At 39.6% G+C, this 23,435-nt stretch overlaps 4 protein-coding genes and 1 long non-coding RNA gene across 8 annotated transcripts; 2 read left to right on the top strand and 3 right to left on the bottom strand.

Annotated features, from left to right (window-relative positions):
• The first annotated feature begins 1,309 nt into the window (after positions 1-1,309).
• On the top strand, positions 1,310-5,326 carry LOC116192604 (bifunctional 3-dehydroquinate dehydratase/shikimate dehydrogenase, chloroplastic-like). Its single transcript, XM_031521197.1, has 11 exons — positions 1,310-1,553; positions 2,089-2,321; positions 2,606-2,711; positions 2,805-3,023; positions 3,103-3,449; positions 3,534-3,597; positions 3,703-3,808; positions 3,902-4,042; positions 4,521-4,669; positions 4,798-4,960; positions 5,057-5,326. Exons 1-11 carry the CDS (start codon positions 1,533-1,535, stop codon positions 5,098-5,100), a joined length of 1,593 nt encoding a protein of 530 aa, XP_031377057.1. The 5' UTR covers positions 1,310-1,532; the 3' UTR covers positions 5,101-5,326.
• On the bottom strand, positions 4,835-6,204 carry LOC116192606. The gene is made up of 2 exons (XR_004154112.1): positions 6,075-6,204; positions 4,835-5,050 (listed from the first exon to the last, which is right to left on the bottom strand). It is a non-coding gene; the product is annotated as an uncharacterized LOC116192606 (long non-coding RNA).
• On the top strand, positions 5,966-9,627 carry LOC116192603. 3 transcript variants are annotated; one of them, XM_031521196.1, is made up of 4 exons: positions 5,967-6,311; positions 6,969-8,324; positions 8,403-8,519; positions 8,620-9,627. In XM_031521196.1, exons 2-4 carry the CDS (start codon positions 7,002-7,004, stop codon positions 9,352-9,354), a joined length of 2,175 nt encoding a protein of 724 aa, XP_031377056.1. In that variant the 5' UTR covers positions 5,967-6,311; positions 6,969-7,001; the 3' UTR covers positions 9,355-9,627. The 3 variants fall into 3 exon arrangements, with proteins under 3 accessions (XP_031377054.1, XP_031377056.1, XP_031377055.1); XM_031521195.1 differs by having other exon boundaries at positions 6,926-8,324; XM_031521194.1 differs by having other exon boundaries at positions 5,966-8,324.
• A 1,181-nt stretch (positions 9,628-10,808) lies between these two features.
• LOC116192605 (cyclin-L1-1) lies at positions 10,809-15,152 on the bottom strand. 2 transcript variants are annotated; one of them, XR_004154111.1, is made up of 9 exons: positions 14,958-15,152; positions 14,500-14,653; positions 14,287-14,368; positions 14,041-14,181; positions 13,760-13,929; positions 12,379-12,649; positions 11,707-12,148; positions 11,277-11,352; positions 10,809-11,161 (listed from the first exon to the last, which is right to left on the bottom strand). XR_004154111.1 is itself a non-coding variant. In XM_031521199.1 (9 exons), exons 2-9 carry the CDS (start codon positions 14,649-14,651, stop codon positions 11,100-11,102), a joined length of 1,356 nt encoding a protein of 451 aa, XP_031377059.1. In that variant the 5' UTR covers positions 14,652-14,653; positions 14,958-15,152; the 3' UTR covers positions 10,809-11,099. The 2 variants fall into 2 exon arrangements, 1 of the variants encoding a protein (XP_031377059.1); XM_031521199.1 differs by having other exon boundaries at positions 11,277-11,312.
• Positions 15,153-19,526: 4,374 nt separating this feature from the next.
• LOC116200662 (probable protein S-acyltransferase 17) lies at positions 19,527-23,373 on the bottom strand. Its single transcript, XM_031531502.1, has 10 exons — positions 23,039-23,373; positions 22,839-22,932; positions 22,641-22,735; positions 22,378-22,545; positions 22,220-22,292; positions 22,069-22,121; positions 21,538-21,629; positions 21,383-21,435; positions 20,705-20,830; positions 19,527-20,233 (listed from the first exon to the last, which is right to left on the bottom strand). Exons 1-10 carry the CDS (start codon positions 23,185-23,187, stop codon positions 19,943-19,945), a joined length of 1,194 nt encoding a protein of 397 aa, XP_031387362.1. The 5' UTR covers positions 23,188-23,373; the 3' UTR covers positions 19,527-19,942.
• Between the last annotated feature and the right edge of the window lie 62 nt (positions 23,374-23,435).

The following is a 23,435-nucleotide window of genomic DNA, read 5'->3' as shown; positions in this document are numbered from 1 at the left end:
GAAAATTCAATAAAGAAGAAGAAGAATGCCAGAAGCCATGAAATGGTATCTGTTGGTCAACTTCGTATCGTAATATTGTGAAAAGCCAGTCAACGATATGCTATGATATGACTAAAAGACGCATCTTGAAGTCATGGACGAGTGTATGGGAGAAATTGTAACGTCCCGCTTGAGTACAACAACTTAGGCCATCCGGCGGTTGGTTCGAATAAGTCGGTCCACTTGCTAAACAAAGGTATATCATAAACCGACGATGATAAAAGTTTTTCTATTCAATAAAAAAAACAAATCAAGATGTATCCGATAAAATTAACTTTTTAGATATATTACGTGAAATTTTATAATGATCATAACCGTATGTTCTAAAAATTAATCTTATTACATACGACGCAGTTTGTTTATATATATGCGCCAGCCAAGAAGAGGTAAATCTGGTGAAATCAATCGTAGTCCGCCCACGGGAAGATCGTCTACCTAAAAAGTTATTTAAAATTTGGTACCTAAACTTTACATTCGATCCGTTCTCAGATTTTGACGTTTAAGTGGGGAGTGAGTCAGTGGGCCCCGCCGTCTCCTCTACCTAACTTCCGTGGAATTGCCGATTCTTTGGTTTGCAGAGGGAAGATGCCAAATACTAGCCGCCTAATTGCTATCAAGCATTCAAAAAGAGAAAAAAAATTTTTAAAAAATGATAGCAAGCAGGGGAGTGTGAATCATAACAACTGGAATTCTAAGAACTTGTTAGGTATCACCAGAAGTAAAGAATGTCGCAAAGAAGTTGAGATTTTAAGGTTCGAAATTCTACGATTAGTCTACATTGTTGCCTCATACGATCAATAAAAATCCCTTGTAAATATGCACGTTGGATTCACTTAAAATTCAAACACCGCGGGAATGACAAATACCGTGCGAACGACATCTACTTGTTATCAACTGCAAGTTTCTATGAACGACGGGCAACTTCATTCGCAGCACAATCGCAACTGTGCTAAAATTTTCATTGCAAGATGCTTTTTTTTTTCCCTTAAAAAATCTTAACCGTATAACAAAACGAAATTTACATACAATGAGCGATACATTTATGTTCAGAGAGATTTTGTGACGGTAATAATACATTTTTCTCCTATGATTTTTTTCGTTTAATTAGTCGAAATTCACCAAAAAATTATCCATTTTTTTCTTGGGGGAAAATTAAATTAATTTGTTTGATTTTTATTCCCATCTGTCTCGAAAAAAAAAATTAATTAGACGCCATCTAACGTTCTTATGTTTGTTCACGTAAAAGCCCGAACCGAACTGCTGCCGGCAAAAGCCAAGGAAGGAGCGAAGAAGATGAAGAAGAGGCAGACAGCGGACAGCGGACAGCCTACTGCTCTGTTCTCTATGTTTATATATATATATATATATATATACGCCTAACCCGCCCACCAAACACTTCTCCCTTCAAAAAGCAACGGAGACCTTAGCCCGAAGCTAATTCCTTCTCCCCTCCTTGTTCTGTGCTCAAAGCCCGTTCCTTTCTCCTCTCAGCCATGACTCTCGGCAGTGTTCCGGTAATCCCACTTCTCCTGCTTCAGTTCTGATTTTATGCTCTGCTGCCTCAATTCCATGATCGTGAGGTTTTGTGGGGAATGAGGTTCTGGGTGGATCGGGGCTTTGTTTGGTTGTGGATGGTTCTTTCATGTCTTGTCGTTTCGGCGTTTTTGAGCAGTTTGAACCACTGTTCGCCTTACCCGACCAATTTGAAACCAGCAGATTAGGAAGTGATCAAAGAACCAATCAGTTGGGTGGAAAATTGGAATATGATGGAGGCTGAAAAATGCGTTTTTGATTCATTAAGTGGAAAGTGTGACTTCGTCGGATTTGGAAGAGGCGATTGGGTGGGGACCGTGGGGCATTGTCCCGTCGGCATATTCGAATGGATGCATAGTGTGCCTATTCTGTTAGCTGCCAGTCATGGACTGATGCCCTTTCTTCGTAGGAATAGTGTCGATGAGCGTTGACATTGTGAATCTTTGAATTGAGATTACGAATGTGAGCTCTGCATGTTGTTGATTTTTGCTTTTGTTTTGTCCAATGTGATTTTAGTTGGCTACAATGGACCTTCAAGTCGGGAGTGGGGGCAGGAGGAACCCCACGATGATATGTGCCCCGTTAATGGCGGATTCGGTCGATCAGATGTTGAGTCTAGTGAGGAGCGCCAAAGACCAGGGCGCTGACTTGGTCGAGCTTCGGTTGGACTTCTTGAAGAGCTTCAGCCCCAGACAAGACCTCGAGACCCTTATCCAGCAGAGCTCCTTGCCCACTCTTGTCACTTTCAGGTACTAATCATTGAGTCGTTCTTTGGCCCAAACTCGAAACTGTCGAGCAGCTTATAATGTGAAAATGAACGAAGTGCAACCTTTCCAGTTGAGAAACTAAACGTTTCCATGCTGTTAGAACCATCATGCAATAACGCTTAAAATCTGTTTGAAGCTGTGTGATCATACCTTTCTCGAGATTGCTAGGTCCATTATCATGTCTTGTTCAATAGAATTTTCTAACGTGTTCCTTGCAAAATGTGTTTCTATGTGTTAATGAATCTCTCCATTTTCTTGACCTGCAGACCAAAATGGGAAGGTGGACAATATGAAGGTGATGAAAAAGCTCGACTTGACGCGTTGCGTCTAGCTGTGGAATTAGGATCTGCTTATGTTGATGTTGAGCTTAAGGTAAAAAAACTTGTCCTTGTTCCCCAAGACAAATTCAATGGATGTTTTCAATTTTTGTGTTGATAAAATTTTGTTTTGTTTCTCCTTCTGAAGGTAGCCAATGAGTTTTTCAACTCCGTAAAAGGGAAGAAGCCTGAAAAGGTTAAAGTGATCGTTTCTTCTCACAATTATGAAAAGACTCCATCTTCCGAGGAACTCGGCAACCTCGTTGCAAGAATTCAGGCTACAGGAGCTGACATTGTGAAGATTGCTACAACTGCCACGGACATCACTGACAATGCACGGATCTTTCAAGTACTCGCGCATTCTCAAGTAAGTAGAAGGGTGTCATAATTTTCATCCATTTGATTTCCCTTTTATAGTTATTGACTATTTTTGAGTGGCATTATAGGTCCCAACAATAGCAATTGCTATGGCTGACAGAGGTTACATATCAAGGATACTTTCTGGGAAATACGGAGCTTTCCTGACCTTTGGGACGCTTGAGGCAGGAGTGGAGTCTGCTCCTGGACAGCCCACTTTAAAGGATTTATTGGACCTCTATAACTTCCGACAAATTGGTTCTGATACCAAAGTCCATGGTGTTATTGGAAACCCGATTGGCCACAGCAAAAGTCCTCATTTATACAACTCAGCATTTAAATCAGTCAACTTCAATGGGATCTACCTACCTTTGTTGGTTGATAATGTTGCAAATTTCATAAGCACATTCTCTTCTCCAGATTTTGTCGGATACAGGTAAAGTCTCCTTGTTCAGATTCTGTGCATTAGTTTTTCCTTTGACCTGGCATGACGAATTGAGGTTCTTGCTTTGGAATGCAGTTACACTATTCCTCACAAGGAAGCAGGACTTAAATGCTGTGACGAGGTCGACCCAATTGCACAGGTACTGAATCCATCCTCAAACGGTTCTTGATCCAACTATTACAAATGACGGCAATTTGTACTGGTACGATCCCTTTAGTATTACCCATGAACGAAAAATTTACAGGCTATAGGAGCTATTAGCTGCATGACCAGAAGGCCGGATGGATCGATGATGGGGTACAATGTCGACTACCTCGGGGCCATAGCAGCTATTGAGGAAGCACTCCGAGGTTTGCCTAACTCATGAGAACAATGTAGGCGCCTTCATGTAGATTTGAACCAAGCCAATGATATTAACTTGGATCTTCCGCCTCAATTTGCAGCCCGGGAAGGTACAAATGGAGCTGCTTCGCCCTTAGCTGGTAAACTCTTCGTTGTCATTGGCGCTGGTGGAGCTGGAAAGGCACTTGCTTATGGTGGTTACGAGAAGGGCGCAAGAGTCATGGTCGCAAACAGGACATATGGTAGGACTATTTTGACCACTATTTCTTATCGTAATTATATTCTAGACTTGATAGAGTAGGAAGTGCATGTCAATTCAAGTCGAGTATTGCCAGGCTAAAGCTTGACTTTTGCAAAGCTTTAGCCCGAAATTCATCTTCATCAAAGAGCTTCTTCTAAGACGATGTCAACTAAGTCATACTCAAGAAACTCGATCTCGACTTGGTTCTACTCAATTTCCTCCGTTGATTACATTAAATGAGGCCAAGCTCAAGATCGAGCAAAGTTCAAGATCATGTGGCTTTACCTGTGCTCGAGCTTGAGGCAAGCTTGAGATTTGAATTAAATTTAAAATAGAGGCAAATTTAGTTAGTCATGGGATTGCAACCAAGAATCCCACAAGTAGCCTATCTAGATTACAGCCCTAAGCTCTAGTGGGCTCGTATTTTATTACTTCACAATGGATGATTGATGAGTTGATTTGATGTTTGTTTTGTCCAGACAAAGCAAAAGAACTTGCTAGCAAAGTCGGAGGGAAAGCCATTACCCTTGAAGAACTCGAGAATTTCCACCCAGAAGAGGGGATGATCCTTGCCAACACCACATCTGTTGGGATGAAACCGAACATTGATAGGACACCCTTAGCTAAGGTTTGTCATCTTCTTTTCCTGAAGTCACAATTTTTTGTTCAATGTGTTGTCTCCCGTATGAGACCTGAAGCATTTAAATCCAATCGAGTACAAAGTAATTCATTCCTTTTCCTCTTAACTATATGCAGAAAGCTTTGAGCCACTATTCTCTGGTTTTTGATGCAATCTACACCCCGAAATTGACCCGACTCCTGAGGGAAGCTCAAGAGTGTGGAGCCACCCCTGTGTACGGAACCGAGATGTTCATCAACCAGGCCTTTGTACAGTTTGAGAGGTTTACAGGGATGCCAGGTAAGATGACCAGCTCCAAAAGGCTGAGTGAACCTCAGGCTTTTCTCTTTCAAGCTTGAAATTGATATCTTAACTCCGTCTATTTGTTATCTGCAGCACCGAAGCAACTGATTAGGGACACATTGGCGAAAAACACATGAAAAGATTTTTTTTCCTCTTGGGCAAGTCTAGGAAGCAGCAAGCATGTCTCTTTCAGGCGAATTCCAAGTTTCACATTCCGAGCCGTCTACTTATTATGTTGTAACAATAAGCTTTCGCTGTAATCCCGATCACTTACCAGGATTTTGAGTTATATTAAGAAATGATGGTTTCCTCTTTTACTGTACTTCTTTGATTCATCTGCAGAAGGAAAAGTTGCTCCATCAAGTCTTCTGTCACCGATAATTTGGTTCTGAGATGCTGTTGCATTCTGTTCTTATTTTACTCAAGATTTTTATCTGTCGAAAACATCACAATTCGCAATGGCTTGCGACCTTGCAGTAAGCATCTTCTTCGACTGTCGAAAAAGTTTTTGACAGAAAATGAGAAAAAGAAAAAACAAATATAACTTGAGATCCTAAAGGAAAGCCATCACTTGACTTATAAACTCGACAGTCGACATCGTTAAAAGTAATTTGCTCCATGATTCCCTCTTCTGGTAAGGCCGCGAGTGTCTTCGAAATCACTCCTTCCTTAAAAGGTAACTCCGACGGTTACTCCTTCCCTAAAGAGTAAGCCCATCGGCTTATGCTAGTAACGATTAAAAACAGAACAACCTTTCCTTAAAAAGCATTCCCCAGCGAACTCCAACCCCTTAAACGGTAAAAATGGAATCCAACGACCGACCATAATCGTTCCAACACCGGATTGATACCGGGAAATCCCGAACACCGGGGTCCCAACTTGATCTTGATTCGACTTCATTAGTAAGTACCACAACGTTCTTTATTATAAGTATAGGCAAATATAATTTTCTTGATTTGCAAAATAAGTAAATATTAATAATAATGACGTAAAAAAAAATAGAGAGGAGAGGTATGGTATTATATGCTGGGGAGAGTAAGAAAATATATCATCATTCTCTGCTTTTTGGCTGTGGGTATTGAATGCTTAATTGGTAATTACTAATTAGAACCTGCAGAGAGGCGACATACGGACGACGGAGCAGAGGAGTGAATCCGTTCGGATATGGCCCTGTCGCCGGCGTGATTCCGTCCCATCGGCTGCTTCTCTTACTCCGTTCCTCCCTCCTCACACTCTCTCTCTCTCTCTCTCTCTCTCTGACTCGCTCCACCGCCTGTTGGTTCTCGTCCTGCGTCTCCGTCTCGGTGCAGAGCGGTCGATTGCCGCCTCGGCTGTCTCTTGTTCTCAGGTAGAATATCTCTGCTCCGATCGTGCTGTTTATGTCGATATCTGTTTATTCTCCTGCCGATTGCTTGTGGAATTGGTTAAAGTTCTCTCTGCTTGTGGATCTTTTGGTCGAGGAGTTGAATTCCTCCTGGGGATCGATTATGGAGAAGTGTCTCGTTCGGTGGATATAGCAGGCGGATTGGGGTTTTTCGTATCTCAATTAGGTTCCTGTCGTGATTCCTTTTAATAGTTAGGCGTCTCTCTCTCTCTCTCTCCCCTTTCTCTGTTCTTGCCCCGAGAGGAGAGTTGAATGTGGTTGGATGGACTTCGTTAGTGCAGCAGCATAGTTCTTTGTCTTTCATTTGCTGTACTATGCGCTCGTTTTTGCAGCTTTACTTGATTAAAATTCATGCCAGTGGATCTTCTGTTGAATTTACTTGTGAATTGTGTATAAAAGCATGGAAAAAGATGAGCTTTTCCATTTAAAGTGACTGGAAAGAGCGGATTTTGGATGCTTCCAATGTTAATAATGGCAGGAATTATTTAGTTAACATGAGTTTGTGCTTTGCTGTTGAACATGTGTCTGTTGGGACATGTTCAACTTTTCATAGTTTATCTACACTTAAACTATTTTAGGCCTGAAATGAAACTTGCTTGCTCGACTGATTGGGGGCAAAAGCAAGTTGCTTGCATACGTGAGGAGGAAGAAAGTATGGATGAAGCTGAAGCAGATGGGGAGGCCTTCACCGAACTACAGCCTGTGGAGCAAGAGGACAAGAAGGAAGCTGAAACACCTGTAGAGCCCTCCACAGTGTTACAGACCATAGAGCAAGCTGAAACACCCAGTGCATCCAATAAGTATTTGGTTGCGAAGCAAGGGAGTAAAGAGGAAACTGAAACACCACCGGAGACCTTCCCTGAGTTGCAGATTGTGGAGCAAGAGACAAAGAATGAGTGTGAAATGCCATCAGAGGCATCCGTTCGGTCTCGACCTCCAGAAAAGAAAGCTGCAAATTCATTGAAAGCCAGGGCTAAGATGGTCAATAAATCTGCCGCCAAGAGCTTCTTGAATGCCAAAAATGGGAAAGCTGCTCTGAAAGTGCAGAAGAAAATAGTGAAGAAGAACAAAGGAGCACCCCTGGTTATCAATGAAGGTAGCAAGGATGGTGGAGAGACTGGGGGCGCCAAAGAAGAGTATGTGGAGCAAGAGAACAAGAAGGAAGCTGAAACTCCCACGGAGGTCTCCACCATGTTTCACAGTTCTGAGAAAGGGACTGGAAAGGAAGCTGAAATGCCTGCTACCTCTGTCCAGGCTGAAGCTATATCTCCCCAAAAGAGAACTCCAAATTCACTGAAAGTTGGAGCCAAGATAGTAAAGAAAGTTTCGCCCAACAAATTATGGAATACTGCAGGCAGGAAAGCTGCTCTTAACAAAGTTCAGAAGAAAATAGTAAAGAACAAATCGCTGGTTCTCAATAGCAGTGGTAAGAATTCAGGAGAAACCGCCAATGACAATACTCTGACAGTTAGTGTGACTGATGTTAAGGACAATCCAGGGAATAAAAGAAAGGATACTAGCCACAATGACGATAAGAATGGCAGGGAGCCTGCTTTGGGTGACATAAATGATAGTGGAAAGCAAATCGTGCAGGGGAAAGGTGGGAAGACTAAAAGGAGACAGAGGAAACACGAGAATAACCAAGGTCGCAGCTCAAATGATGGAGGCGAAAATCCGAAGAAGAATGAGAGGCTTGAGAGGGAGGAAATGGACCAAGGGAAAAAGGGGAAGGAGGAGAAAGAAAAAATTGGGGGTTTGATCTTATTGTGCAGCACAAAGACCAAGCCAGATTGTTTGAATTATCGTGTCATGGGTGTTCCTGAGAGCCAAAAAGATATGGTCTTGGCGGTCAAACCTGGTCTGAAGTTATTCTTGTATGATTTCGATCTCAAGCTTATGTATGGGATCTATAAGGCATCCTCTGCTGGAGGCAAGAAACTTGAGCCCCGAGCTTTTGGAGGGGCCTTTCCCTATCAGGTAATGTTTTGTTGCATTCTTACAGCCATTACCCGTTATAAGCCCAAATCTGCTGTCTGATTGAATGTCAAATCCCAGGTGCGGTTTAGAACTCATATTGATTGCTTCCCTCTTCCTGAGACCATTTTTAAGAAGGCGATGATGGAGAATTTCATCACGAAACACAAGTTCAAAACAGAACTTACCTTTCAGCAGGTTAGAAACCCCTTCTTCCTTTTATTGGATTGGTGACCACTTAATTCACTCCCCACTATCAGCTTTTGGTGAGCATGAATATTCGTTCTGTTCCTTTCAGGTCAGAAAGCTCACAGAACTTTTCCGACCAGTGGAGATCCACCCAAGTGTCCAACCACGACCAGACAAGTTTCCTCCCCGCTCTGCAAGAAAGGAAAGAGCCAGAGATAGGGATGCCCGTTTGAGCATGAGTGAATCTCAGCATCATTCACAAAGGGAAACAGTGCGAACTGATCCTTACGCAGGGAGGGATGAGAGGAGGTATCCTTTGTTGGCTCGTGAAGGAGATCGGCTCACTGCAAATCGAGAGGTGAGAGCGGAACCTCCTCGAGAAATGTTCCTGACAGAGGCAGACTACCGAGCTTATGGTCTTCGAGGCTGGAGAAGGTACTCAGATCTCCCCAGTCGTGCAGCTCCTCCATTAGACCCGTACTGGGAAGATTACGAGAAGAGGAGACAACCCGATTTAGTTTACCGGGATGCTGTGCCTGCACGTAGAGAGTATGTCTATGCGAATCCCAGTTACTCGGACTATAGAGACTGTCAGACTTACTCTTCTTATGATGCTAGAAGGGAATATCCTATCGTCCATCGGTATCCAGATTATCAAAGAAGAGCTGCTGTCTCATCTTCTGAGGCTTACCCGACTGAGTCCAACCGGGACTTGCGTAGGAGAGAGAGAGATCCTGTTGATAGAATCTATACAGAATATGATATGAGACGTTACCACATCGCGGATCCCGATCTTGCGGCCCTGCCTGTTTCTTCCCGCTATTCTTTTGCGGGTCCAAGGTAAGGTGCTGAGAAGGCTTTGTGCCTGAGTTGCAGCGTCGGGGAAGCAACTGTACATTGTTTAGATTAGCTTATCATTCTGTTAATGTTGAGACAGTGTTTTCGGGGAAAACGAAAACTCTATTTCAAATAATTTCTTTTTTTCGGTTTTTTTTTTTTTTTCATTCCGTGCCTGAGCTCCTTTATTTCACTGAGCCTAGCTTTGTCAAGCTCAAGCTATATTAACGAGCTGAGCTCGAGCTTAGACGTTCAATTCAACAATATAATTATTCCTTTTTATGTTTTTTTAAATTTTTTTAACCATTCGATTGAATTTTTAATATTAAATTTTTTTAACTATTCATTACTTTTTCACAATTCGACAACACGCTCTCTCTCTCTCTCAAAGTCCTTGAGCCTCTTCCTTCGCTCTCGGCTCGGGTCATATAATTGGGTAATGATCTGATGATGGGCCGGACGCTGGGCCGGGGGCTTCAGGTCAATGATTAGGAGTAAATGATCACTACGCAGTTAATTTGAAGATTGCCATCCAAGAAAGAGTCCCGCCTCCTTTAGATTCTTCAGGTCCAACTTGCTTTGGGCTTGAGTGAAGTCAATGGGGCCCAAAATGCAAATTTCGGGTATTGGACTGAAACTCAGTGAATTCTTTAGTGGGCCCAATCTTAAGAGTCCATCAGGAGCGACCATTTGTTTCATATATATTACAAATGGGAGATGAAGATAGTTGGGGTAAATTTTCTTCTCCCATATTGATATTACCCATGAAAAAATGATATAAATAAATTAAGAATCGACGGATCTGAAAGAAATTAAGGACGAATTAGTAATTTCATAACTTACTTTTAACTATCAAATTAATTGCCCCACAATTTTCTCCCTCTTCCTCTATTCTCTCTGCTCTCTCTCCCCCCTTTTCCCCATTTCTTCATTAATTTTATGCTAAATTTTTTACTAATTTTATTTCATTATTTTTTAATTACAAATATAATTTAACCTATAAAAACAACTCATGCTACAAATTTAAGTAATCTTCATTTTTTTTTTGGATAATTTAAAGTGACTTTACATAAAAATATAGAAAATTATTTTGTAATTTTTTACCATTATATATGATTTAGATCAATTAAAAGGTATATCAAGTGTAAGAATTCCTACAATTAAGTTCAAAGAAAAAATTTGATATTCACTGGATATATTATTTATATAATTACACATAATTGAAATATTAATATATGCATAAACTATGATTATATCTTTTTGTATTTTGTTTTCCATTTTAATATGATTTAGAATAATTGAAAAGCATACCAAATATTAAAATTTCCTATGCTTAAATCCAGATAAGAAACTTGATGCATTTTAATGAACATATTATCTACATAATTAAATCCGCGACGTGACTTCGGGAGAGGGTCTATGAATGCTGACGTGACTGCAAGACATTTCAGCTTTGTGATGTGATTTCGTAAGAGACCGGTAAAAGACTGTTATTATATAAGATAGATGATGACTGTTATACTCGATTACTGTACTATGGTACGTACAAGTAAAACATAAACTGCTCAATACTCCCGTAAACTACTCAGTAAAACTACCAATCAAAAAACTACTCGATACTCCCATAAGAAACTTCACCCCCACCCAATCCTCTAACCTATGCCTCACATAAACATTACGAATGCACAATTAAATCGACTTAATGCGAGAGCATTGCAGGAGATAGAGGGAACGGAAACTGGTTTGGGTCTATTAATGATGTCTGTGCCTGTCTTTCTCCCTCGATGAATATGATGAACCGTGATAGTCCCGATCTGGGGGGAAACAAAAAAATCAATTGATTTAGCACCATTTTCTAATGATTATATAGGAGGCGAAAAAAAAAAAAAAAAGAAGGAAAAGTATAACTGATGGACACGGTATCCCTACCTCGTGAAGAATGGTGCCTCGACTTATCTGAATGCCCTGAAAGCAGAGAAATCCAACACGCCATGTCAGGAGACCACTACCATCGGTGATTAATAGAAATGCACATGCAACGAAAAAAAGTGAGCAACTATGGTTATCATGAACCAATAATTCAAGAATATGAAACATAAGAACTTTTGTCAACATGATTTGTCAAAAAGACGGTTTCCACATGATTTAAAAGAATTCGGGGGACGGGGGGTTGCAACAAAATTGGTTCATAGACTCCCCTTTGATATCAGAACCAATTATCTGACAATTTTCACGTTCAGAAAGTCCTTAAAAGTGAAAAATGGCAACCATGAGCAAAATCCTATCATTTTAAGAAAACCTTGACAATGAAAGGTTTAGACAAACAGGGTACGAGACCAAAGAGATGTTTCAGACCAACCTGAGTCCTTCGCTCTATCCTTCATGCGGTAACTCCTATCTCGTACCCTATCCCTCTCAGAATCATCTCGATCCCTTTCCCTGTCAGAATCTCTGCCCCTGTCACGCTCGCGGGACTTCACTCTCACTCTGTCCCTCTCCCTATCCCTTTCCCGGTCACGGTCGCGGTCGCGGTCGCGATCGCGATCGCGGTCTTTGTCTCTGTCCTCTCGCTCCTTGCTCCTTACTCCACTTGCTTCGGACTTAGACTTGGGCGGAGGTTCTTCTGTTGTCTGTCCATCAACTGCCATGCTCTTCAGTTGATCGTCACTCTTCTTAGATTCCTTACTTTCTGATTTCCCACTTTCACCCTTGGATCCACCTAATTCAACGTTAGCTGCTGAGGGGGGGGTCTTGGTAGTGCCTGATTCATTATTAGCTTGGGGGCTAGTTGGCAAAATTTCCTGCATAAAATTAAAACTCTACCAATCTTAAGATCATCATTCTCTTTGGTTTACAACAAAAACTAGGCAAGCACAGTCCTTCAAATTAGAGAAAAAAAGAGAGTAGAATTTTATAATCTATAGAAGAGATGGCTCGACTAGCCATAAGAGAACGGAATTTCAGAATTAGCCAAAATCAGATGTAACTCTAATATGGACTTCAGAATGAAAGAAAAGGAGTCAGAGTTTACCTTGGTGACTACTTTGGACTGTGAATGCAATGACTTGTTAGAGAACGTGAATTCCCCATCCTTGCATACAGGTATATATTGTGCCTTTGGCAGGCTGTAAAGATGAGCCAGCACCTTGCATACTTCAACAATTCCAGATTTCTCCGCATCGAATGCCTTCCACCACGGCGGGTTCTCAGGCAGGGGCACCTGGAACCTTCGGGCAGCTGCATATACGACTCCACAGGCCACGACCTCACTCTTGAAACGAACACATAAGGTAGTCCGCAAGCTAACCCACCAGCAGGGTTTGTCAAATCATGGAAAACATAAACAACACCAATCAGACAGTGATACAATAGATAAATACACTAAGAAAAGAAAATTGCTTCACTGCCACATAATGCTGGAAAATAGCCCATCCGACAGTAATTCTCCAGCTCTTCTAGACAATTGATTGGGCCAAGTCTAAGAAAATTGACCGGTTGATAAGCCCACGGAGAATTCTTAGTCAATCAAATTGACTAAATTCTTGATTTTCATGGATACTAAGTAGCTAGATCATACAACATTTCAGAATTCTTAACAGCATCACCCTCAGCATCTCACACCTAAACATAATCCTTGATAGAATTGACAAATAGGCAAAGATCATAAAAGGTCCCAAGAAGATGAGCAAGCATAAAATTAACAGTGGAAATTGCAGTTAACATATACTGCCACAGAAAGACACAAACATTTTGAACCGGCTTTGCATAATAGTTGGATATCTGGTGATCATCAGATCTATTGACTTGTAAGGTGGCAAATTTGGAAGCCTCACTATCACCAGGAAAGAGACCAACTTAAAGAAGCCACATCCAGCTAAGACTTTGCTTGGCAGTCCTCTCCATTGGAGCCTACCTCCCTTACCGAGCAATGAATCACAATTCCATGAAGTATAATTTAATATTTACCACTCGTGTTGGCTCAACTCTCTTCCAGACACTAGCCAAAATGCTCCCTAAAGAATATCACCGATATCATCTCGAGCATTGAGTTTTAAATTCAGGAGAGGCTAATGGCAACTACCTGCTTGTGCATTATTCCAGAAGCAGACTTACTCGGTCTCTTGCACCGTAATTCTAAAGTATGTTCAAAGAGTACAATAGCAAATGAAAGCAACACTAATAATACTGAAATATCTATTAGTAAATCCTAGCAGAATCCATCTCCCAATGTAATATTCTAAATTATACTATTCAGAGAAACTGCAACACCACCACATTTCAATTCAAGAACAGCACCGGAAAAATTAAAGTGGACACTATCAACTCAAAATAACCAACCACTTTCTATTTAATCAAAAGAAAAACAGCAATACCTAGAAAAGTTAAAGAGTTACCGACAAACAGCATCTTACCTATCATTTGCCAGGTTCCAAGCTTCCTGTCTCAACTCCGTAGGATTTCCAAGGGCGGCAAGGTAGTTTGATATAAATTTGTGGGGATGCTCAACATGACAGATGAAACCCATTTCTTTCAATATATGCCTTTCCGTTCTGCTCAGCTCTGTTTTCAGCTCAATGTATTTCTGAAGGAAAAAGAGGTAGACCACTCAGCACTGCAAGAGTGATTCAGACACATTCGGAAGATTGAGTACTGATAATGTTCACAACACTATTAACAAAGATAAGCTTCTGACCTTTGAACTCAAGTCTAGATGCTCTATGGGTAAGTTTTCTCTCCTACATTCCATTCTGTGGAAAACGATGAGGACTTGCCTGGCTTTTCTGGGGCTTTCCTCAAGCTTCGAGGCAAGCCAGACACAACTTGCAGCAACTTTCTGCAAGGGACAACATCTATAAGAATTAGACTGAAAGAAAAGAAAAAAAGTTTTAATTTTTGCAAGTTTCACAAAATCCCCATAAAAGGGACAAAACAGTTTTACCTTCACATGAAATTTCGTGAGTGATTTTTTGCAGTAAAAGCGGTGAAAAAGGACCTGGCCTGTCGCCATCACTGCCTGAGGTCTGAAATTCAGATTTAAGGAATGAAGCAGTATCATATAACTGACTCTCTCTCTCTCTCTCTCTCTCTCTATATATATATATATATATATATAGATGTATCACCCAATGAATTACACATAAATTAAGGATACAGTCTAAGCAAAATGCCGCTCTCTTGAATAAGGTCGCATCCGTAGATTCGGAGTGTCGTTTCAGTCGCCTCATCGATACCATCCTTCCTTGAAGGCGAGTTCTTCAACTGCTCGTCGGTCAGGTAGAAGTTATCGATCGCAGTGTAGATCATATCTGTTCGGAAACAGATATTACATAGCATCAAAAACGATGTTGGACAGAGCTCAATTAAGCCATTGTCTCCGCGATGGTCAATCCGGAGTGAATTTTCTTTGCATCGAGAAATTGATCAGCCACGCCGTAAATAGCTCTACTAGGTCCAATCATAACCTCAGGGACGCGATATTGGGAAAAAGTAATAGCAGCAAGAAAATTCACTCCGTATTGACCATCGCGGAGACAATTGCTAATCAATACGTTCCTTAAATAGGCCATGAATGCACCATCTACAATAAAACCCTAGAGCGAGGCAACTTACCTGCTTCGATCCTGTACCAACTCGGATGCAGGATAGGCGGCAGAACTTGATCTTGGGGGGCAGCGACCGCCGACAGCAAGCAGAGGCGGAGCTCGGAATAGAACAGACGGAGCTCGGAACGGGATAGTCGGAGCTCGGAGAGCAGCGGCTGAGCTACAGAAAACAACCTCTCCAGAAAGAAAGCGAGCGAAAATTCGATTGCCAAAAAATATATATATAATAATAAATTAATGTTTTCCTTTTGTTTTTCTAACGGGTTAATTGCTTAACGAAAGCGAACTTTTTCACATTTTACCAATTAATCGATAATTTTTTTATTTAAAAATACATAAACTATTAATTTGATATTAATTTTAACATAATTTTTATTTTTTCGATCGGTAGGCCTCAACAACAACCAACGCCCACTCAATTGGGTTGCCCGTGATGATAAAAATCTTCGGTGATCTCAATTAAAGAGATAGTATCCGCCGATGAGACTTTCACTACCTATCCCTTCATTCTTTGAATAATTTTTTCTCTTTTCAAATTTGGACAATGAGGACCTCATCGAGGCCCACCATCGCCCTTATAAGGTCGTCGGCAACCTTAGCTACCTCAATCGGAGAATGTTGCTATACATTCTCGATTAAATTAATAGAAAAGCTAGGACATGTTAAAATTAATATCAAATTGATAGTTCGTAAATTTTTAGATAAAAAAAAAAGTCATACTAGAACTGATAAAATGTGAAAAGATTATATTTTTTATGCAATTAACTCTTTTCTACTTTCTTTTCTTTTATGAATTAAAATTTCTTTATTTAATCAGCGGACGGAAACCGGAAGAAAGGCCTGTTTGTATGTAATCTTTAGGTCCAAATGAGGGGTTTTCCGTTGTAAAATAAACCCGCCGCTGTCAAACAAAGTTTTTACCTTGGCAACACATCTATCTATCTATACCAATATCTATCTATCCATCTATATATATATATATATATATATATATATATATATATATATCAGTGTGTGTGTGAGAAATAAGAAACACGATGGACCCGCCCTACTGGCCTCGCATATGAATGAAATTTTCTCAGTCTTATTTAAATAATTTTATATAAGTTCACGTTTATATAAAAATTATTTTAATTCGAGTAAAATAAAATATTTAATCAATATCAATATGAATATATATATATATATATATCAAACTCTCGAGATGAAAGATGGGGCCCATCATCAGAATCGCCATGACTGTTCTTTAATTTATGGGCCAGCATTTCAAGAAAAATGCATTTGGGTCATTGTGCTCAATCGTTATTTCCCCCCACCATTATATAATAAGCAGTCGTACTGCTAACTCGTATCCGCTTTAAGACCGAAAATCAATCTCACATGCACAAAATGCGCAAAAGGGACAGTATATAGTATGTGAAATATATCTTTGCCGTTTACTAACATTCAAGCGGTTCAATACTTATTTTGCTTAAGTAAGGTCTCGGGTTCGAGTCATTGTGAATGTAGAAAATTCACGCCGGGAGAGTTTTACCCATTAGTAAGTCGATCCGATTCGACTGGAATAATTAGAGTCTAATTGCCTTTTTATTCGGTCGGTCCGCTATACAAAATCTTCGATTGTGTTTATTTCGACTTAATTATGAAGTGCCAAGTGAAAAAAGTGCTTTATTCGAAGAGAGAAAGGAGGAGGTTTCGGGTGGTGGAAGCCCCAACCCCGGCCAACACTACCCAAGGTGAGGTCTGCTGTGGTGGCCATGCTCGAGGCTCCCACCCCTCGAATCTCCTCTCTCTATCTCTCTTTGATTCCGGGCAATGGGGGGTAGGGGTGCCAATCAGGGCCATCAGTACTTAAACGAGGTTGCCGGCGATCCTGGAGGTTGCTGGTGACCTCAACCGTGACGGAGATGGTCAGAGTTGGAGGCCCACCGCCCCCTGTTACTCAGTCACCCTCCCGCCTCTCCACCATTCTGTGTTCCTGCAAATCATAAGTTGAGGGCCATCGCTGCAACAATTACAAAAGGCCCTCCAACTGATCGAGTCGGTGAAAAACAAAAGTAGCTCCCCAATAAATTGTTAAGCACTTTTTAACTGAATTATTAATTTAAACGAAAATTAGTCTGTGTAATTACCTAATTGGCATTGAACTCTCTATATACAAAATTATTTCTTCGATGAAAATAAATACGAAATTAAATGAGGTAAAAGATGAAATCAAACGAATATATCAAACATACAAAGTAAAAAAATAATAATAACAACAACAGCATTTAAATTGAGCCATATTTTCTAGAAAACGATGGATTTATAACATTTTTCTTTACCAAAATAGTTAAACAATTTATCGTGCAACGCACCGGTATTCATCTAGTTACTATTAATTGGATTTATTCAATAAATAACCAAATTTTGAATTCTAAAATTGAATAATATTAACTATAATATCTTGATAATATTTTTTTATAAGTTAAAAATCACATTGTATCTCGTACAATGCATGTGTTGCATAAGTAGTTCTTGTTGATGTGAATTTAGATTCACATCAATACAAAACATGCATATAATATAAAATATAACATAGTAAAACTTGCAAAAAGAAAAAATGAATCACGTTCTATTCCGTATAACTTACATGCTCAACAACTAGTGGGATTCTACGAATACAATCGTGAGATTCACCTAGGTAATTTTCATATTTCTCACAAACCCACTATGCCCTTCACTTTTCTAATCTCAAAACCGTGGACATGTTCACTTTTGAAAAATTGCTTTTCAGTTTTTACCTCTCATTTTCTTTCTTATTTTTCTAAATTTATTTATCCATATAAAAATATGTTTACTAACATTAAAGTCAAAAAATTGTAATTCATGGTAAATCAATTACTAATTCAGTATTGAACTCAAATCTTGTAGAAATAAATGATAATTAATAAATAAAAAAGAAAGTCATTAATTAAAAATTAGAAAAGGAACGAATTGACTAATGAAAAATTAGAGAACTAAAACGAAAGCTTTTCTAATCACTATACGAACTGGAATAGTATAAAAGAAAATTTTCTTTAAAAAATCATTCATGTAAACATATTTTTTACAATTCTATACTTTTTTAGAAAATTTTCCTATAAAATTGAAAAACTCTCCAAAAATAAACAGGCCCTAACTTTCCTTCTCCACCTACATGTCCTCTCTCTTCCTCTCAACTCCGCCTCTTCTCCATCAACAGCGCATCTTCTCCGACATCGTGTATCCTTCTCCATTGTCTCCTGATCTCCTGCGGCTTCTCTGGTGAATCATTGTTCTTCGCGGATTCTCTGTGGTTATATGGATAATGGTGTATCCAATTGGACATTTTTAAAAATATGATATGCAATTATTTTTTTGCATTTGTAGTTCTTTTTAATGTTTTGTAGTGAATTTCGAGCTCCATCTTTCTTATTGTTGCGAGTGCAGTGGAGTGTAATTTGTAGCAATATTTACTAGGGTTTTTTTTTATTGATGAATCAATATTTACAAGAGTTAGGGAACAGTAGACTGTATTCGTGTTTATAATTTATTGTAATTTGTACAAGACTGTCTCCCGAAACAAAATTATCATTTTTTTTTCAAGTAGCATAATTGTCAACCAAGGGCATTATGATAAAATTGCATAAATTCCCATCAATTCATTTTACATACCAAACATTGTAATATCATATTACTATTTAAATTCTATATAATTCAATACACTTCCCAAACACATAGTATTCACATTAATACCTATATTCAATGTAAAATAATGAACGGATCAATTTTCCAAACAATCAATAATTCAAGAATACTCTAACCAAATGCCCTCAAAAGGTAAGAAGAGGGCCGGGCTGGGCCATGGAAGCCTGGCCCAAGCAAAGACCAATGTGACCGGCCTTTATACAGCGATTCGGTTCGATTCAGTTTGGTGCAGTTGATCGCGTCATGTCGATTTCCATGAAACTGGACCACCTGACATTGTTCTTCTGTCGTTCTCAATCGTGAGATTCCAAATATCCTAATCGAAACATAAACACATAACTTGCTCCACATTCTGGCTCCAAAGACCGAACAGATTTACCAACTTTTCTCTCTTATGCAACCTCATGGAAAAGCACGCCTCAGAAAACCGAAACCTGACCCTGGCCCTGTTTGGCTTTAGAAATTTTTTTCAACTCTACTCAACTCAATTTCTCTTTAATTCAACACAATTATTACTTTTCCTTTTTTCTTCAATTTTTTCAACCATTCAATTCAATTTTTACTTTTCCTTTTTTCTTCAATTTTTTCAATCATTCAATTCAACTTTTAAAAATTCTCTCAACTATTCATTACTTTTTTTTTCACAATTCAACAACACAATTATTGCTTTTTCTCAACTATTCATTACTTTTTCAAATATTTTCTCATAATTTAATAACACAATCATTACAAACCAATTAAAACCAAAACTCAACTCATCTCAACTCATCTCAACTCTAATATCAAACGCAACCTATTCTCCCAGTTCAATTGACACCAAAGACCGAGGACATGGTCCAAGAATAGGTTATGGGAGCTCTCAGCCAAATAAGGAAAAAGTAAAGGAATCGATATTTTCACTTCCATTATAACATGTTACACATCAGAATAATCCAAGACTCAAGAATACGAATCTAAATTCTACATAAAACCTCTCTTCTTACAAAAAAAGAGAATGTAACAAACTTACATTTCATTGAAGCATCCTGGAACCAACTGAAAGAGTAAACAGCTTTTGAAGTGATTTCCATGCCCAAATCTTCCTGCTTCTGCAAGATATCAAACCCGAGAAGACTATGACTGACTAAACTCGGACCATTTTCTATAAACCCTGTCGCCCTTATCATAGATTTTCCTCGAGCTACCTACCAAAGAGTCAAGTTGATTCAAGCCGGCCCAGCAATTCAACGCTTTACAAGCACGGACTTACGAATATCCACAAGTCTATTAATCCTAATGCTATTATCAGGTTCGCTTTGGTTTAGAATGCTTGAATGATCTTCTGGTGGAGAGAGGAAAGATAATCTCGATGATATTGTGGGCAAATCCTTTATCATATCTATTATTCTTCAAATTATTGGCTTTTGAATCCTCAACTGTGGATCCTCCCAGGCATAGAAATCTACATTTTCGTTTTGAAGGCTTTGCTTCTGCTTCATTCATTATGGAATTGTCGCCCGCTCTGAGTGCTGCGGCACTTGCCCTTGCTTCTCTCAGCTTCTTCTGCCAGCTTATGTACTCTTGCCATTTAAAGGTCTGCGGATTCAGAAAAAGGCACCATATATCAACTACTCTGCCTCAGAGACTCAAATACATGATCACCAAAGCCATGGAAAGAGAACAGGTGGCTATTATTAAATAAAATTGAGAGCTTTAACGTGCAGGATGAGCAACAAGTACCACATCTATTGAGAATAACCCTCTCTTACAGCATGGATGTTGATCTAGACGTTATTTAAATGGAAAGTCGCATTTTGGAGGTTTATTTTTGAAAGGGAAAACCCGAAAACACCAAATCAGGAGATTATTTTATTTATTTCACCACTTTCCTGGATCTTAGATTAGAATTTAGATGTTGTCATTTGACTCCTGTTTCTTGAATGTCACTCCTTTTTCCTATGGGTATGATGTCACTTGTCCCACGCTTTCCTTTTCAACCAAACTGACATAAACACACACAACCATAAATCTATGTATCTATATCATAGGAAAGTATTGATGGATGACCTCATTTGTGGTGATATTGGTAAGACAAAGCTTAGCATGGTAACCAAAGAAACCTGCCAATAATAGCGATACAACTCCAAGAAACACCATCAGGAGTATCTGCGTGTTGTAGGATGCCACGAGCCACTGACAAAAGAACCATTCAGAAGAAAGATATTTTAGCGTGATACAATAGAGAAGAATCATAAAGGGATGAACTATTGTTGGTCTTATAACAGAAAGGGTTCTTGCCCAGCATATTACACTTCCAACAACCAGCATGCTTAGTATTATACTGCTGTGTCTGTCCCTTGAGATGCCTCTTGAGACTATCACATTTGTTTTCTCATTTGGCCTAGTTTAATTAAATATTCAACAAGGATGATAAAATGAATAATCGGCGATATTTGTAGAAGATGGAAAGTGGTTCTTGAAGTCATCACTTGTAGGTCTTCATTCATTTTTTGAAGGTAACCGCCTCTATTTTCCTTCATTCTTTCAACATCTTAAGGCCAGCTTAATGATTTAGAAGATCGCAAATGATTAAAATAACGCATTTGCTTTTCAAAGAACAACTTGGAAAAATTGCACTAAGCTATATGCTGACTCAAACCATTACTTCCTCCAAACTGTCCACAGAAGTGCATACCAGCCAAAATAGGAAGAAATGTCTATTGTCAGCACAGTGTGTTTACTGACCTGCACAATGGGTGGAGCTAAACTGCGAAAAGAGTTTTCTATGCCATAATAAACTGCAAAATATATGAGGAAGTGAGAAACCACTTTAGACTGATAATGAATTAATTCTTGAATCCTTGATTACAGTTGATTCATTTTCGACAAGGACCTTTTACCTGTCAGAATCTGTACAATCTTCGACTCTTTCAACTGTCCAGCAAGCACCAACCCAATGGCAACTACCCCATAAATGCAAATCAGAAAATGCCTGAAACATAGTCAAAAGGCATGTAACATATGTAAAAACATAATTAAGGGTGGAGGTTGCATTTAATCAATTTATGCCTCTACATGAATTTGCAATAACTGAAACAGTTTAAGATAGTGGAGGCAACCCTCTAATCCTCGGAGATGCAAGTGGAAAAGGCTTTATACATTGAATTGCCATCTTTTAAATCGTGAAAACCACATTCACATTCTTACAGAGATATTTACATTTCTGAGCAAAAGTATTTTCCGACGAAAAGATTGGGAAAAAAATATTGCTGAAATAGAATTCACCATTTATGGGACAAGGCAAAATTAAGATACTAGATTGTTGATACTTGACCAGCAAGAATATGCCCTTTCCATGAAAGAAATTTTACTCAATGCATCATACAATGCAAATGGGTGATATACCAAAATTTGGCCAAATGTAAACTCACCAGAAAAGAAAAGCCATAAAACAATGCATGTTCTTTTCCCCGATACAGTTGTTCTGCATTGAAGTATAGCACAAATTGACATTAAGTACGACAATCGAGATACAAAGAAGAGACAGAAGGTGGAAAAGAATAGTCGAAAGATGTAATATACCATCCATCCACAATGATGATCAAAACGAGCGACGCATCGATTGCAGACGCTGCAATGCTTGGACCTTGCAGGCCTGAACTAAACAGAAAATCCCAGAGTCACAGTTAACGCACTTTCGGTTTATGACTTCACTTCTCGCAACATTCAAAGAAACTCACTTTGGAATCTTGCATGTCGAACATTCCTTCTCCGAGTAAATGATATTATCATAAGGGTAAGCGGAGATATAGCGCTGGACGTTTTCCGCGTTCACAGTCCCTGGGTCAGAAAAGCTGGTCCATAAGAAAAGCAGAAGACCTACAGCAACTGCCAAGAAGCTTGTGTACCTGAGAGACATCCAAATTGTTGCAAACAACGATCAGGGCAACATCAAGAATCCCAAATTGAAAGAGACCAAGTCCGAGGTTCCTCGAGAACAAACCTATGAACCCCACTTAAATAGTATCCCGGGATATACATAAAGCAGGACTTTGCAACAATGTAATAAGTTACTCCAATTATTGCAAGATATATGACCTGAAATTCAGACAATCCATGAGCAAACGAAGATCAATGGACAAGCATGCAGACACATATAATGCGATGCACACATGCAAGGAGTCTAATTTATCACTGAGACCTGCAAGGTAGGGTTCGGGCGATCGCAGCAGTAGCGTTCCACGGAGAGGACAGCATTGGTGCCTCTATCTCCGCACACGACGCCAACGAACCGACTGCAGCAGCAGACCACGAGAATCGAGTTAGAGAAATCCGATCGAAATGTACCCGATCTTGAACCAGCTGGAGGAGCAAGAATCGGATGAGATGGGGAGAGCTCACAGGAAGTAATCGTAGGCGCCGAAGGTGAGGAAGTCATGGAAGCCAGCGATGGGAGTGCCATGGAAGATCGGCCAGTGGCCGCAGAGGAAGGAGATCACCACCAGCAGGGTTGCCAAGCCATGCAGGACCAGAATCCACTGGACCGCCATGGCCGAAAGTTGAGAGCTTTGACCGGAGAAACACAGAGCACTTCGTCTTCCTTATTGGCTTCGGTTACAAACTGAAAATGGCACGTACTCGTAATTTCTAATTTCTTTTTCCCTTTTTTTTTTTTTGCTCTTTTCCTTTTTGTACTTTTGCTGTGTATAGATTTCCTATTTTGCACGTACAGAATAATCATCACAAAAATTGGCACCCATTCAACTATTGCAAGTCACTTCGATGATGCCTATTCGGG

Source organism: Punica granatum, chromosome 1, assembly GCF_007655135.1.
Source record: "Punica granatum isolate Tunisia-2019 chromosome 1, ASM765513v2, whole genome shotgun sequence".
Taxonomy (NCBI): Eukaryota; Viridiplantae; Streptophyta; class Magnoliopsida; order Myrtales; family Lythraceae; genus Punica; species Punica granatum.
The sequence above is the reverse complement of the archived record's forward strand: the minus strand, read 5'-3'. Positions and strand labels throughout refer to the sequence as shown.

Excerpts from the sequence above, each read along its gene's own strand:
- LOC116192603 (XM_031521194.1), top strand. The coding sequence starts at position 6,867 with ATGTGTCTGTTGGGACATGTTCAACTTTTCATAGTTTATCTACACTTA. Across the intron at positions 8,325-8,402 it reads GAGGGGCCTTTCCCTATCAG|GTGCGGTTTAGAACTCATAT; the intron begins GTAATGTTTTGT and ends GTCAAATCCCAG. Across the intron at positions 8,520-8,619 it reads CAGAACTTACCTTTCAGCAG|GTCAGAAAGCTCACAGAACT; the intron begins GTTAGAAACCCC and ends TGTTCCTTTCAG.
- LOC116192605 (XM_031521199.1), bottom strand. The coding sequence starts at position 14,651 with ATGATCTACACTGCGATCGATAACTTCTACCTGACCGACGAGCAGTTG. Across the intron at positions 12,149-12,378 it reads AGTCCAAAGTAGTCACCAAG|GAAATTTTGCCAACTAGCCC; the intron begins GTAAACTCTGAC and ends AATTTTATGCAG. Across the intron at positions 11,313-11,706 it reads GGATAGAGCGAAGGACTCAG|GGCATTCAGATAAGTCGAGG; the intron begins GTTGGTCTGAAA and ends CTCTGCTTTCAG.
- LOC116192604 (XM_031521197.1), top strand. The coding sequence starts at position 1,533 with ATGACTCTCGGCAGTGTTCCG. Across the intron at positions 2,322-2,605 it reads CCCACTCTTGTCACTTTCAG|ACCAAAATGGGAAGGTGGAC; the intron begins GTACTAATCATT and ends CTTGACCTGCAG. Across the intron at positions 4,670-4,797 it reads ATAGGACACCCTTAGCTAAG|AAAGCTTTGAGCCACTATTC; the intron begins GTTTGTCATCTT and ends AACTATATGCAG.
- LOC116200662 (XM_031531502.1), bottom strand. The coding sequence starts at position 23,187 with ATGGCGGTCCAGTGGATTCTGGTCCTGCATGGCTTGGCAACCCTGCTG. Across the intron at positions 22,933-23,038 it reads GGCGCCTACGATTACTTCCT|TCGGTTCGTTGGCGTCGTGT; the intron begins GTGAGCTCTCCC and ends CTGCTGCTGCAG. Across the intron at positions 20,234-20,704 it reads CCAATATCACCACAAATGAG|ACCTTTAAATGGCAAGAGTA; the intron begins GTCATCCATCAA and ends CTGAATCCGCAG.